Source organism: Phaenicophaeus curvirostris, chromosome 18, assembly GCF_032191515.1.
Source record: "Phaenicophaeus curvirostris isolate KB17595 chromosome 18, BPBGC_Pcur_1.0, whole genome shotgun sequence".
Lineage (NCBI taxonomy): Eukaryota > Metazoa > Chordata > Aves > Cuculiformes > Cuculidae > Phaenicophaeus > Phaenicophaeus curvirostris.
Genome location: NC_091409.1, coordinates 9,668,128 through 9,683,195, shown reverse-complemented (window position 1 = coordinate 9,683,195; position 15,068 = coordinate 9,668,128). Strand labels below are relative to the sequence as shown.

The window sequence follows — 15,068 nt, the reverse complement described above, 5'->3', positions numbered from 1 at the left end:
GGCTTGCACAAGTATCAGCCCCAGCAAGCAAGAGAGTGGCCTATGACTGTACCCTGGCTGGCCTTAACATAACCAGGCCAGACCCACGCAGTTAAGGATGCTTCAATCAGGAGTAAGAAACACAAAAGCTGCCCAGTTCTAACTCCGAGGGCAGATTTTCCTGCCCTGCATCAGCATCATCAGAAAGAAAACAGATGAGTATGTGGAGGTGGATAGGTTCCCCTCCCCTGGACCATGGTAAATCTCTGCGAGCGCTGCAGAGGATGCTGCTCTTTTCCTGGCTGCAGGGAGCCCAAGCAAGAGGCACACATCACAGGGGACCGAGCTGAAGCAATATCGAGTTTAACAAGAGATCAAAGTCGAGGGAGCTGGATTTTATGTCTGCTTTGTGCATCGCCTGGATTCTTACAATTGGAGGCTAAATGAAGCCGAGTAGTGAGGAGGAAAAAAAGGAAAGCCAAAATAACACCCTTAGTACTTCACTACCATCCTTCAAATGCTCTAAAACATATTCAAAACCCAGATGAGTTCATATATATGAAAGAGGGATAAAAATCATGTTGAGCAGAGAAAGCCCTCCCTTTTCATAATCAATCAGCTCTCTGGAGAATTACTACCTCCTTACAGGTCACTCCTAGAGCATCAAAGAAGGTGGAGTCAAATGCATTGGATAAAAAAGCAGACTGAGGAAAGCTCTCTCCACCTTATAAAAACCATGAATCAATGACACATAGGCAATAAGAAATGAGAGAGGAAAAGCGTGGTGATTCAATCAGCATTAGACACAGGACTGTAACGCTCTCTGAACAGGCTCTACTCCAGGTCTGGATCCACCTCCTCTGTTCCACTCTCTCTGTCCTTAAGGGCACATTTATAATTTTGCAGAAACAGTAACAAATCAGTTAATCCCCACACCCATCCTGGGCAGAGGCTAAAGGATGATGGCATCGCTACCACAGTTCAAGTAGAACGGACACAAAAGCTTTTGCTGGGCACTGCCAGGGGCCGCTGGCAAAGTGAGAATCCAGCATCGGCTGGGCTCCACACTGGCAAATGCACTTTCTCTTGGGGCCCAAAAGACAGCACAGAGCTGGCTGAGATAAACCTATAGAGATTTATATCTTGCTTTTCTTTAACAGTTCAACAACATGAATAAAAACTTACAAAAAAAAAAAAAAAAAGAGTAGTAGATTCCTGTGCTACCTTAATGCCACAATGGTCAGCTATGGTAGCGCAAGTAGCTTCGTCACTTGGGTAACAGTAGAGATGGAGAGGATGGGCAGGTGGATAGCTGAAGACCTGAAAGCAAAATTCAGGCCACCTAAAGAACACAACTGCTTAAAACAGGCCCAGCTTACCCAATAATATACCCATCAGCCAGGGAATGGGTGCATATAGATAAGTGTGCTCCACGTGCTGGAGCAAAGGAGCTCTACAAAGCTTTTTCTCTCAAGATTAATCTTGTAAGTAAAAAAGCTTTGAAAGAATAACAAGCTATCAATGCCACAGTCTGTTCTTTCTCTTACTAGGTGACAGACATCTGCCAGTGGGGAGGGTGAGGGGAACAGGAGCACACTCCCCCTTCAAGATGAGAGTCACGTCCCTGCCTGCACAGCCTTTTCTCCACCCCCACCCAACCCCTCTCAGCTCAGCAGGACAGATGCTGAGCTCAGCCTTCAGCACTTCCCAGCTGAGCGCATTGAGCCAGGGCTACGTGCTGGTTCTTTCAGCCTTCCAGGTCTTCAGGATGGAATTATCATTTAGATAATTCGCTTCCTTGTAAACCCTGTCTCTACCACCCTCATTTCCAGTGCCAGCAGCTACCTTCATTATGCCCTCTCTGTGCCCTGTGGCCATCACTGGGATCAGACCTCACTCCACTCCTGAGCTATTACTCTGTTACTTACAGAGTAATTTTAGCTTACTGTAAAAGGAAGAGATGCCTGGTAGTGCCCAAAGGGATCCTTGTGAGAGACAGCCTATGCTTGAGCTAGGGAGAGGTTTTATTTATCTATAGTGGCCCTCACATAGTGAACTCTGGGTTACAAATGACCTTTTATGCTTTTATTGCGCTAACTTGGTTTCCTATCAGCACTGATGGGAGAAGAGGGTTACAAAAGGTTATCAGTGTTTTGCATCAATTTCCTGCAGACATAAAGGCCTGAACTAAAAAAAAAATCTCTTGAAAAATCCACACCATATAGCTTGTATGCACAGTTTTTACACATACACACAGTAACTGCCAGCACAGAGCAGCCACTGTCCAAAAGTCATGGCAACAGCATACACAGATTATGCAAACATATTTTCATTCCTGTTTCTTGCCATACTTGTATGTGCTTTCTTTCACATCTGTTTTTCTGCTTAGTACTCGTGTAGTTCTACAACTCACCTCTATCTCAAAAAATCCTCTCATTTCAGTTCTGCACACATCAGTGGTCAACAGAGAACTTGTCATTATTTATTGCAAACTAACATCAAAGCTGGTGACCCTGAGCTCATAAGTTGGCTCATCACTCCCACAAGAGAAACCACTGACAATGGTCAGACACAAAAATAAAAAAAGTTAGCTCCATCATAATAACCAGCAATTCCCTCCAAAATACTAATGCTGCAAATTCTGCTGATGAAACATACCTATTTCCTCTTATTCTTTTCACAGCTTATTTGTGAATAACTTGTCTTCATGGCACTTTGGATGATACTCAGGTGTGGAGCAAGATTGGGCTGGTACCAGGAAGCCCCTGGAAACAAAGCTCTTTCTGGCAGGCCCAGAGCTGGTCCCTTGAGACAACAATTCATTCTTAGAAGGAGGAAAATTCAACCAATAAAAACACATTGAGTGATCAACAGCACACCGTTATAAACATTTTCTGTTGAAAGAACATTTTCCCCAAATATAAAGATTTTTCTGGTGCTAGTGATGGTGGCAGAGAGACCTCCAGTGGCTGTGGGCAAAATAAGCAATCACCTTTCACATGCCCACCGACTCTTGGTGCCCCAGGGAAGGGTTCTGGGGGGATGAAGGCCAACACAGCCTTTGGGGCTGGTGCGTAAACCGAAGCAGGACATCACTGATTCTCATGTCGGACAAAGCTGTGAGCTGTGAGTGTCCTCAGTGTCCAGAGCCCTACTCTGAAGAGGGTGAGATTGATCACTGGGCTGCTTTGGCCAGAGGTGGAGATATGAAACCAGACAGAGTTGCTCAGAGTTAACAAAGTTTGGGTTTCTTGCCTAGAAGATAATTTACCTCTTTCCAAAGACAATAGTTTCATTTTCACTTTAAAAAGTAGTTATTAATCTATTCATTTTCCATTTAAACTTGATGGAGCTAAAAACTTGATTGCAAAATATATATGACTTTTTACAAAGTCAGACCACACCCTGAAAGAATATTGATAGCTTGATGATGTACTTGCAGCTGATAAACTATTCATTTTAAAAAGAAGAAAAGAACACGGGAGTCTTGTTTTCCTTATGAAAATGCATGCACACTGGAGATAAAGCCCAAGTATTAATAATGCAGTGAAGAATAATAATAATAATATATTAATACTTATTATTTGGGTGCTGCTTATGACCATGAAGATGCACTGAAAGCTAACAAAGCAGCACACCAAGGTCTCTTTGGTCAAACCAAGACTGGAAACTCCATCTGCTTTGTGAACCAGCTAGGGAATTACTGGTTTTACCCAAGAAGCTGCTCTCACAGGCACAACCAGTGATACAGATGAGGCTGCAAGATGATGTGGATACTTTGCAAGTCCAGAGGTCTCCTTTGCTGAACATGCACCCACTGTGATTTTTCCACCCTCAAAGAGCAATAGCTCAGCATTTACTACAGCAATCCATGTAGACACATCAGGATGATCAAGAGGAAATATCAACAAGCCATAACCCAGATGTGCAAAAAGTAACACTTACATAACAAGGAGGAGTTTTATCATGCAGTGAAAAAGCAAAACATTTTGCTTTTCATTACCAGTAATGTCCCACTTTGTTCTGATGCACCGTCACAGAGCAGATTTCAGCAGAGGCCAATTCAGGAGTCCCTGCTAGAAGGCCAGTCCCACGCACCAGCACCCCGAGAGGGCTGGCCTCGCTGCAGGCTGCTGACCCCAGTTCCACTGCGGGGCTTCATCTCAGAGCACCACGCTGGCCATGAAAACTTGCAGTTGATCAGCTTTGTTTCTTCTCCACGGTCCCACAGGGAGAGCTGCATTTTAATAAACATACTGATAGTTAGAAACAGACTTCTTCAAAGGGCTTTACAAACATAACTCAATCCTGGCATCACCAGGAGGTGTTTGCACAGATGGGGAACGGTAGGGAGGGCGGTTGGGCATGCTGCCTCCCCTTAGTGGGTCTGGGGCTCAGATAAGGCTCCATTAGGGGACTCGTAGCTCACATCCACCTACTCCCACCACACCATGAAGTCCCACTCCAGCAGCCTGCAAGCCACCCCAGGAGCACTGCTTTAAGTGAGCACGGGCTGCTTGAGCTGTTGCATTCGCTTTCCACGCACACAGGAGAACGTGCAGCAGCCCCTAAAGCCCCACTGCTCCCTGCTGCATGGAAGCAGGGCTCCTTCTTCCTCCTCACAGCCCTGACTGCAGCGTGCTCCATGCAGCGCGAGCACAAATAGGGTACACAAGCAATAAAAAGACAACTCAGAGGAGCAACATCGGTTCTGCAGGCAGCGAGGGACGCCGGGGCCGCACAGCCAAAGCTGTGGCTGGGCGGTGGAACCCGGGACCCCACGCCGGGGCCGGGCACTCGCCCAGCGGCTCCTCTGGCAAGAGGTGAATGCGCCCCGGGCACGGGGCAGCCCGCAGCGCTAGGACACTTGCACAGCCGCGAACCAGCGACCTCGTAGATAAAGAACGGCTGCCTTACAGCAGCGCCACCGCATGGAATGAAAACCTTTTCGCCGCAGCGCCCTGGAGCCGCCTAAAAGCGACGTGATCACGAAGAGGTGAAAAACCCTGTGCAGAAGAGAGGTCCTGCCGGGTTTTGCAAGTAGCTCCCGATGTGGTTTCCTTGAAATCATGGTCATAGAATCACCAGGTTGGAAGAGACCCACCGGATCATCGAGTCCAATCATTCCCATCAATCACTAAACCATGTCCCTCAGCGCCTTGTCCACACATCCCTTAAACCCCTCCAGGGAAGGGGACTCAACTACCTCCCTGGGCAGCCTCTGACAGTGCCCAATGACCCTTTCCGGGAAAAATTTTTTCCTAATGTTCAGCCTAAACCTCCCCTGGCGGAGCTTGAGGCCATTCCCTCTCGTCCTGTCCCCTGTCACTTGGGAGAAGAGCCCAGCTCCCTCCTCTCCACAACCTCCTTTCAGGGAGTTGGAGAGAGCAATGAGGTCTCCCCTCAGCCTCCTCTTCTCCAGCCTAAACAGATAAACCAGATAAAAAGACAGAGCTCATGCACTCACCCAGCACACAACTCATACCCTAGACTTATAACACTGAGGATCATTTCCTACCCATCCACTGCGGGGTTTCTCCAAAACCAGAAATTTACAGATTGCTTGCTTGAAGTCTGTCAGCAGAAAACTGTTATTAAATACATATACATACGCTTAAAGAAAGACTATCAACTGTAAATTAAAAAAGCCAAAATTACTTCTAAAAAAATATAAATGTATCTGTCTTACAGTTAGTGCTCTATTTCAGCTATTGCCTGCATCCTCGAATTCAGGCCTCCTAAAGAATTCAGGTATGCAGAGCCACTCATAATAAACACCTCATAGTAAGTCATCTGATAAAAAAATAACAGTATGTTTTTAGTTACCTTTTGCTGATGACGTGGTTTTCCTACACCTCCCTACATCCCACAAATCCACGGTCCTTGGGCTGAGAAAGATTACTCAGTACACCTCCAAGAGAAGTGTACACGAAGAGAGCAGGCAGGATGGCACTCTAACCTACTTTAGGAAGAAATATTGCACGTGTAGACAAGAAGTCAGATGTTTCATCTATGCTCACATCTGTCAATTACTTTTGTCAGTTTATTACACAAACTCAGTGAAATTTATTTGTTTAAGGACATAGTTATCAAAACAGCCATCTGTTAAATAAAACCAACTGTAAGCACAAATAACCATATTTGCAAAATCTAAGTATCAATATTCATTCACCCATCACCAAGTCTTTTACCCAATCATGGATCTCTTCCTTCCCCTTAGTCGTACTTCATCCAGCTTTTTGATCACAGGACCAGACTTTTTTGATTTAGCTGCATAGCTCTTTAGCAGAGCCTTAAACATAGTTTCATTATCCGGATGAGTGCTAAGGAAGGCTTTTTCCAGAACATACAAATCAACTCCCTTATCCTCTGCAAGGCTTGAAATAAAACTGAGTCCAAAGTCTATCAGAACCAAGTCCAGCTTCTCCATGGGTGGTCGCAGAAGCATATTGGAAGTTGTGAGATCCCCATGAATAAGATCTTCATCGTGCATTCTTGCTAACAGCTCACCCATCTTCTCTGCTAAGACAAGGAGGCCACTCGTGTCATGTCCACTTTGTTGTACAGAATTAACATGATCCTGAACAGTAACAGAGTCCACAATATCTTCAAGATATATGGAGTTAGTGACGTAATCCACAAAGTAGACCACTGGAGCTGAAATCCCTGTTTAAATGAGAAAAAATTGAAATGCTATCAGTCACTTTACAAGGCTTTTCAATTTTATTTTAACAACAAAACACAAACAACACAAGAAATACCAGCTGATATACCCCTGGCTGCTGACAGCTTACATCCAGGAATGCTGCCTGCCAAGCCATGTTTTCCAACCCATGCTGCACTGACCTCCAGCCTTAAAGCCAGCTGGCAGCTTAGGAATGGTGACAGCATCACCCCCTCCCCTGGGGCGAGTCTCCCCAGCAAAACACGCATCGAGGCTTTTGGCAGAGAACAAGCTGCCTGTTAGGAGGCCGCCCTGACAAGGCGGGTCACCTCAGGAGGAGAAGAAACTACCCGCATCCCTCAGGGTGAGGCACGAAGCCCGTCAAGCACCCGCTGTTTCCCCAAGGGACACGCAGAGCCGTGAGCAGCAGGGGGCACAGAGGCAGCCGGTGCCCAGGGCCGTCGGTTCCAGCGGGGCCCTCCCCCCTCTCGCCGCTCCCAGCGGGGCCCACCTGCCCGCCGGCACCGCAGCAGCGACCGCGCCTCCTGCGCCGTGCGCCGCCGGCTCAGCCGCTCCTCCAGCGCCGGGTGCCGGTACCGCTTCGGGATGCGCACCTTGACCACGGCCGCCCGCCCCAGGAACAGCCCCCGGTACACGCGGGCCTCGGCGCCCTGCCGCACCAGCTGCAGCCCGGGCAGCGCCGGCGCCTCCACCGGGCCCGCGGCCCCCGCCTCGGCCCCGGCTGGGCCTACAGCCCCGACCGCATCCATCGCGGCGGCCCCGGCCCCCTCCTCGTCCCCAGCGGGGCTCACAGCCGCCGCTTCATCCATCGTGGCAACCCCGGCGCCCGCCTCGGCCCCGGCGGGGTCCACAGCCCCGGCCATGCCACAGCGCAGCTCGGCCTCAGCCGCCGCCATAATATGCGCCCGCCGTCTCACAGCGCATGCGCACGGCGGCCCCCCCCCCCCCCATCCCTTCGGCAATCTTCGGAAGCCCCTGCCGGAAACTAACGAACTCGCCAAGCCCCGCCCCTCCCTCTGCGCGGCGCGCCCGCTATGGCGCGGGTTGTGCCCCTTTTTGTTATGAGTGTCCCCGGCGCTGCCTCTCCCCAAGCCCCTCTTTGTGCTTCCCCCCCATAAGTTCTGCTGTCCTGTGCCGCGCTGGGGGGTGAGGAGTGGCTGGGGGAGCTGGGGCTGGTTAGTCTGGAGATGAGGAGGGTGGGGGAGACCTCATCGCTCTCTGCAGCTCCCCAAATCACAGAATCACAGAATCACTAGGTAGGAAAAGACCTCTTAGATCATCGAGTCCAACCATTCCCATCAATCACTAAACCATGTCCCTCAGCGCCTCGTCCACCCGTCACTTAAACCCCTCCAGGGAAGGTGACTCAACCCCCTCCCTGGGCAGCCTCTGCCAGTGCCCAATGACCCTTTCCATGAAATTTTTTTTTCCTGATGTCCAGCCTGAACCTCCCCTGGTGGAGCTTGAGGCCATTCCCTCTTGTCCTGTCCCCTGTCACTTGGGAGAAGAGCCCAGCTCCCTCCTCTCCACAACCTCCTTTCAGGTAGTTGGAGAGAGCAATGAGGTCTCCCCTCAGCCTCCTCTTCTCCAGGCTAAACACCCCCAGCTCTCTCAGCCGTTCCTCATAAGGCCTGTTCTCCAGCCCCCTTCACCAGCTTCGTTGCTCTTCTCTGGACTCGCTCCAGAGCCTCAACATCCTTCTTGTGGTGAGGGGCTCAGAATTGAACACAGTATTGGAGGTGCGGTCTCACCAGTGCCGAGTACAGGGGCAGAATAATCTCCCACCAAAAGGAAGGCGTAGCGAGGCGGGTGCTGGTCTCTTCTCCCATGCAACAAGAGATAGGATGTATGAGGCCCTGGAACAGGTTGCCCAGGGAACCTGTGGCTGCCCCATCCCTGGAGGTGTTCAAGGCCAGGTTTGACGGGGGCTTGGGCAACCTGGCCTAGTGGGAGGTGTCCCTGCCCATGGCCAGGGAGGCTGGAACTAGATTATCCCTTCCAACCCAAACTATTCTATGATTCTGTGATGGTAGGACTTGTGTCCAAGCCTTCCCTAGCACCATCGGGGAGAGTCCACCACTGAGGCACCACCACCAGGACATCACCACCAGAGCCTGATCACGGGCTGTTGGTGCATTCTGTGCCCAAAGCCTTCACTGGAGCTCATGTAGATCCACATACTGCAGTTGATGTTTCTCAGAAGATGCATGAGACCATGTGGAAAAAAGAACCCAGTCCATGTAAATATGTTTTCAATTATTGCCTTTGGATGTGCCACAAGTCCATTTTGTCCTTGTTTTCTCATCCACAGCATTTGTTTCCTTTTCCAAACTTTTATATTTTATTAACACATTCCATACAGCTTACTTGTCACTGCATGGTGGGATCATGCCTGGCAAATATTTATCTTGCTTCAATAACAACTTTTAAACAACCTTCCAAAGTTTTCAATAATACAAGTAATGCATCCCACAATTCTGCCCACTTGTGGCACCCTCCTTCAGCTGCCCTTGTGGCGACAGGGCTGCAGGAACCCCGACAGCTTGGCCAGGGAAAGAAATGCATTCCTGGTTGGAATTTGCAAGTGCCACAATCAATCATATAAACAAAGAGGTTTCCCTGTGTTGTGGGCAGATTTTATCTAAGCACCCAAGTTCAGACCCCACAGACATACCTATTTAGCCTATGAGCAAGTGCACATAGATGCCCTTGGTTCGTTATGCTGGTAAATATGACAGTTTCCTCTCATGCTGGCCAAAACCATCCTCCGGAGCTTTCAAAATACAAATGAAAATATTTTTGCTTTATTTTTCCCATTATTTTATTTATTTAAATTTTGTCTTCCCTTTGATTTCACTTATTCTTTCCTTTTTGAATGCAATACACAGTTGACATAGCCCTTGGAAACCATCTAGAGCCATTTACAATATTTACAGTATCACCCAGTATTTTTATTGGAATATCAAATCACCCCAGAGAATTGCACTGAAGCCGCAGATAATTATGTAACTTTGTTCCCCTGGTGACAAGCATTTATAAACTCTCCTTTTACAAACAATGTCATTGAAAAAATAAAACAGCAGTGCCGCAAAGCGAGGCAGATCCCATGGGCTCCTGCCTGCTGTCCTGCCAATCCCTCAGCACTGGGCAGGCTGCAGGAGAGCTCTCCCGTCACACTTCAGCATATTTAAGGATTTAAGGATGGAGACTGACATACTCAGCACTGGACAGACCAGAAAAGTGCTGTATTTGGGCTACATCAGGGCTCAGGTGGCTTCTTGTTCCCAGCTAAGGCACTTGTTAGCTTTGAGGTTGTGTCCTCAACCTCCAAAGCGTAGGCACAGAGATAAACCCTCCTGTGTGTGAATTCACAGCTTTAACTCTCACCACAGCTCAGAATTGTGGATCTTGGCCACTTCTCCCAGCAGGAGGATGCTAGGGGCAAGGCAGGCAGTGGAAGGAGGGCCGTGGGGAGCAGCCACCCAACACAAGGGGCGCAGGGACACAGGGGAGCACCCTGGGTCACCACAGGCTGACATACTGGAGGCATCCCTATGATGTGCAATAAATGGTACCTATATCAGGCAACCACCAGTACTGACTGGCATTGCTAGTGAACCTCCCCCGGTGTCAGGATAACAGAAAAGAAAACTCGCGCAGCCTGGTGTAATAAGAAAAATGCCCTCTGGGCTGTAAGTGAGCAGGTGCCTGGCAAGCTGGGTGTGTCCCAGACAGCTATAACACTGGCACCTGTTCTTGGATTATAATTCTCATCAATAACTGAATTGAGCATGGTCACTTTGGTCCCCTAAATCTTTCCCTACGGGTCAATTGTAATTAGAGAATGGCATGAGGGCTGCTGAACTCTGTGTCTTCCTTTTTCTGGCGCAGGCTTCTTTCTCCTCTTATATTTGTATTTTAATTTGTGATTTTGAAGTCTCTTAGCTGCTCCAGCCTTGAGGTAGAGAGTAACATTTTCAGCAGTTGTGTTACCAAACACAGGCAGCTGTTTCAAACACTGAGCTCTTCAGGAAGCGCATTCCTGTGGCTGAGCCCTGGAGATGTGTTGTTGGGCTGCAAAGCAGGAACGCACCTCACGCCCCGCAAGTCCAGCAACCAAGAGCAAGATAAGGATCAGATGGTGAAATGGCGTTGGCAAAATACACGTTCTCAACAGGAGGAGGAAACCACTGCAGGAGGGAGCAAGGCTAGAAACATGCTGGTAGATTCGAAGCATGGGCCAGTCCTGGTGGATCCAAACCCTTCAGACTTCCTCATGCAGAGCTTCGGGGCAAAGCTACTGACTTCAACAGGCCCAAAATATCCATTAACTACAAATTGTATAAGAAAGATGTACTTTAAAAACCTCAAAAGAAGGCTTTTTCCCCAAACTATCCCTGCTTTACATCATAGCAGGTTTTTGCCTTTTTCTTTCAGAGCACCATAGACCCCAGACACGCACAGCATCGACACAACAGCTGCATTTCTGAACACGCTGATATCATCTTTTTGTCCACCTTTTGTAAACATACCATAATGCTCTGCCTATAATCCCTAGCCCTCGCCTCCTTGCTATGTTTGCTAATAATGATTATTGCCCTGCCAGAGAACAGGAAGCCTCCAGAAGGTGGTGGGGTGGCAGATAAACAAATGAAGAGTGACTATGGAGAAAAGTATCATTTCTTTCTTCTCACACTAAAATCATTTGAGAAGGAAAGAATTGCTCAAGCAAACTGCAGCCCATATAGCCAAGAGTGGGTTTGCTCAGCAGTTGCTGTGGGCTACAGCTCCCCTCTGGCTCTCAGCCTGGTGTGGTGGGGAACCACAGGTGGATCACATCTCCTCTAGTTCATAACACAGCACACCCAAAATGTAAAGGCTTGAGCTCCAGGGAGAAGCTGTGGGGGCCAGAGATCACAGGCAAGATCACACTGCATTCTCAGGATCCCCTTGTGTTCCCAAAACATGGAACATGAGCCCAGACACAGGGCTGTAGTGCCTGCTGCCCACTGTGAGCTGGCCTCATATGCAGGATCTTGGGGAAAGGAGAAAATTGCAGTCATTTCTCCCTCTGTCATGAGAGCTGGTCATGATTTCAGAGCTGTTTAAACTATGTTAACATGAATTACTTTAACATGCATTGCAAATCCTACTGAAATGTTCATCCCATGAACACCATTGATTTCTGTTAGCTGGTGTTCATGTTTGAAGCCATTCTTCCCCAAGCACGTGCTCTCTATGAAGGCATGTGTCTGTATCGCATACAAGGTTTTAGAAGAGTTATTTTTAAATACTGTCTTTCCATTTAAATTAGAACAGGAAGCATTTATTTAATCTATAAATGAGGTAGGTGATTTAAAACACTTAATACTGTGACTATGAGAAGAAACAAAATCACCTGCTGCCCATGTCGCTGGCCAGATATCAAACAGACTAATGCTGAAAGGACACGCATGATCCACGATTGCCCATCTTAAGCATCCCAAAACTGTGATGTGGAGCAAAAAAAAAAAAGAGTTGGCACCACTGGTCTCCAGAGCAGAGACATGATATATAATCCCCTACACAGAATAATGATTCTTTAACTATTTCTCTCAAATGCCCCATTAAGTTAACAAGTGGAATGACTGAAAACGCTCTTTGAAAAATCTATCACGTGTTCCTCATTCTTCACCCAACCTGCTTACTTTGGCCTGTGTTGCAGGGGTGTGTCAGCACCGCAGGCACCATGGTCACTGATGCAGAACTCCCCCATCTCAACCCTGTGCTGTAGCAAAAAGCTTTACTAGCACGGGACCCAAAGAGCAGTAGGCTGGAGCTTGTGTTGTTATAAGTGTGTGATTAAATGGAATGTTACCTGCAGTCACATCCCAGTGCAGTTTTATGGTCATCTGCGTGTTCCCCCCATCAGCAGTCCTGCTGCATGGCTCTGGGAAAGCAGTGCCAGCCCAGCCCCAAGCCAGTCGCAGCACGTCTTCCCTACATTGGTCCGTGCACCAGCTGGGTTACAGCAAACTTCTGAACATAGCGTATGTTTTGCTGCAAACACATGTACTTCACCCCAGTGCAACCTGCTCAGGAAACACAGCTGGCATGAACAGCACAGAGAGAGAATGCTTACATTGTGTTAAAGAGTTTTTAAACACTTGTAGGCATATTGGGTTCTGTAAAATCATTGTTTTATAAACTGGACTTTGGGATACATAACTCTAGCCTCAAACTCAGAAAAAAAAAATCTCCCATCCAAGTGCAAGTCCCAGTGCCTTTTATGCAGTAGCCAGCAGGAAGGTTTCTGTTCCACTGAGCAGAAAAAGAATGTTAATTGCAAGGGAAGTTGGGTACTGAAATGCTTTGCCTAATGGACTGCTGTGCTGGGGGAAGGAGATAAGCTTGAGAGGCCAATTCTTATTTTACCATAAAAGAGTGCAAACTCAGTCATGCTGCTCCCTTTCTTCCTGGCTTTGAAGCGGTCACTCCTCTCCTAGTAGGCTTTCTTTGGCTTTCCGGCCGAGCTACCTAAAAACCATAATAAACTCTCAGTCTCTTGGGGGCTTTCCAGAGGAGTGAAGCTCTGCACTCAGCGAGGAGAGATTCCTTTCCTGGCTCATGTGAGACAGAACTGTCATTCCAGCAACCTAAGCCATGCCCTGCCACATCCTCATGTCCAGACCAATCAGGTACAATGTCCCCAGCCACCTTGTGTGGGCAAACCTGAGCTGGGCTGAGTGTTCTCACGCCCAGCCTAGGTTACGGCGTGGGGACGGTGCCCCTCCACAACCCACGTGTACCCCAGCACTGTTTATTAAAAGGTTACCTGCTTAGTAATCAAATTGGCGTTGATTATTGAGTTTGGCTTTTCACAGCATCAATTTTGGCAACCCAGGTAGGGTAGATGAAGTGCTTAAGGATTTGGTTTAGTGGCAGAGAGGTATAGTTGGACTTGATCTCGGAGGCCTTTTCCAACCTGGTGATGCTATGATTCAAAGGCAAAGTCAAGCAAAGAGCTGGAGCCAGCTCCAAATTAGCAAGAGTTTTGACTGTTGTGAAGTTCATAATGATACCATGAAAAAGGCCAAACTCAATAATCAATGCCAATTTGATTATTAAGCAGGTATTGCTTTAATACATAAGATGATGTCGGACACACAGGGAATCATTTCACCTAATGTGTGTGTGCGTTGAGGCTGGTTACAGGACTTTTATACTTGTTAAACATACATATTCATATAGATTCTGAGAAACACTGATTACATATTCAGGAAATATTAGTTAAACATACATAGAATTCATTATCATATCACCCACTCTCGAGTGTACATCACAGTTCCTTTGCATCTCCAGAATCCTCTGGTGCTCTTTATTTTCTTACTAATTGTGAGCTCAGGTCTATCCTTTGCTCCTGCTGGGGGACTGTTCTTGTTTCAACTAGTAAACAAGCTAAACTCCCCTTACAATCACATTCTTGCTGCAAGCTGGCCATGATTCGATTCTTATGATTCTTATTATTCTTACTGATTTAGTCCTTCCTTAAATTATAACATTAAAATTAGACCTTGGAAAGTAACAGAATATGTGTAAGATTTCTCGGAAAAAATATATGCATGTATGTACGTGGGATATTTATTCCGTAAGCTGGAATAAATATATATAAAAGCGTAACTGGTGAGACTGCTCCTCAAATCCTGTGTTCAGTTCTGGGCCCCTCACCACAAGAAGGATGTTGAGGCTCTGGAGCGAGTCCAGAGAAGAGCAACGAAGCTGGTGAGGGGGCTGGAGAACAGGCCTTATGAGGAACGTCTGAGAGAGCTGGGGGTGTTTAGCCTGGAGAAGAGGAGGCTGAGGGGAGACCTCATTGCTCTCTGCAACTACCTGAAAGGAGGTTGTGGAGAGGAGGGAGCTGGGCTCTTCTCCCAAGGGACAGGGGACAGGACGAGAGGGAATGGCCTCAAGCTCTGCCAGGGGAGGTTCAGGCTGGACATTAGGAAAAAATTTTTAATGGAAAGGGTCATTGGGCACTGGCAGAGGCTGCCCAGGGAGGGGGTTGAGTCCCCTTCCCTGGAGGGGTTTAAGGGACGGGTGGACGAGGCGCTGAGGGACACGGGTTAGTGATTGATGGGAATGGTTGGACTCGATGATCCGGTGGGTCTCTTCCAACCTGGTGATTCTGTGATATTTTTTCTCGCTGCACACGATCGACAGAGATTGTATTGTGGGGTCTGATGAAGGACGCTCGCTTTCTAAAACTCAAAAAAAAAAAAAACAAAAAAAAAATGGGAAAAGAAAAAGAGTCTTGCGAAGCTCTTCGCCGGCGTTTTTGGGTCGGGACCCCACCGCGGCCCCCGCCTCCCGAGGGGCGGGCAGGGTGACTCCAGGCCCCAGGCTGCCGGGCGGCGGGACGGGGCGC

At 48.0% G+C, this 15,068-nt stretch overlaps 1 protein-coding gene across 1 annotated transcript; it reads right to left on the bottom strand.

Annotated features, from left to right (window-relative positions):
* Window positions 1–5,991: 5,991 nt before the first annotated feature.
* Window positions 5,992–7,567, bottom strand: TP53RK (TP53 regulating kinase). Its single transcript, XM_069871669.1, has 2 exons — window positions 7,155–7,567; window positions 5,992–6,645 (listed from the first exon to the last, which is right to left on the bottom strand). Exons 1-2 carry the CDS (start codon window positions 7,558–7,560, stop codon window positions 6,167–6,169), a joined length of 885 nt encoding a protein of 294 aa, XP_069727770.1. The 5' UTR covers window positions 7,561–7,567; the 3' UTR covers window positions 5,992–6,166.
* Between the last annotated feature and the right edge of the window lie 7,501 nt (window positions 7,568–15,068).

What these genes read in the sequence shown, in the direction of transcription:
- TP53RK (XM_069871669.1), bottom strand. Translation starts at nt 7,560, where the DNA reads ATGGCGGCGGCTGAGGCCGAGCTGCGCTGTGGCATGGCCGGGGCTGTG. An exon ending in GCTGCGGTGCCGGCGGGCAG is followed by an intron (nt 6,646 to 7,154) that starts GTGGGCCCCGCT and finishes TCATTTAAACAG; the next exon opens with GGATTTCAGCTCCAGTGGTC.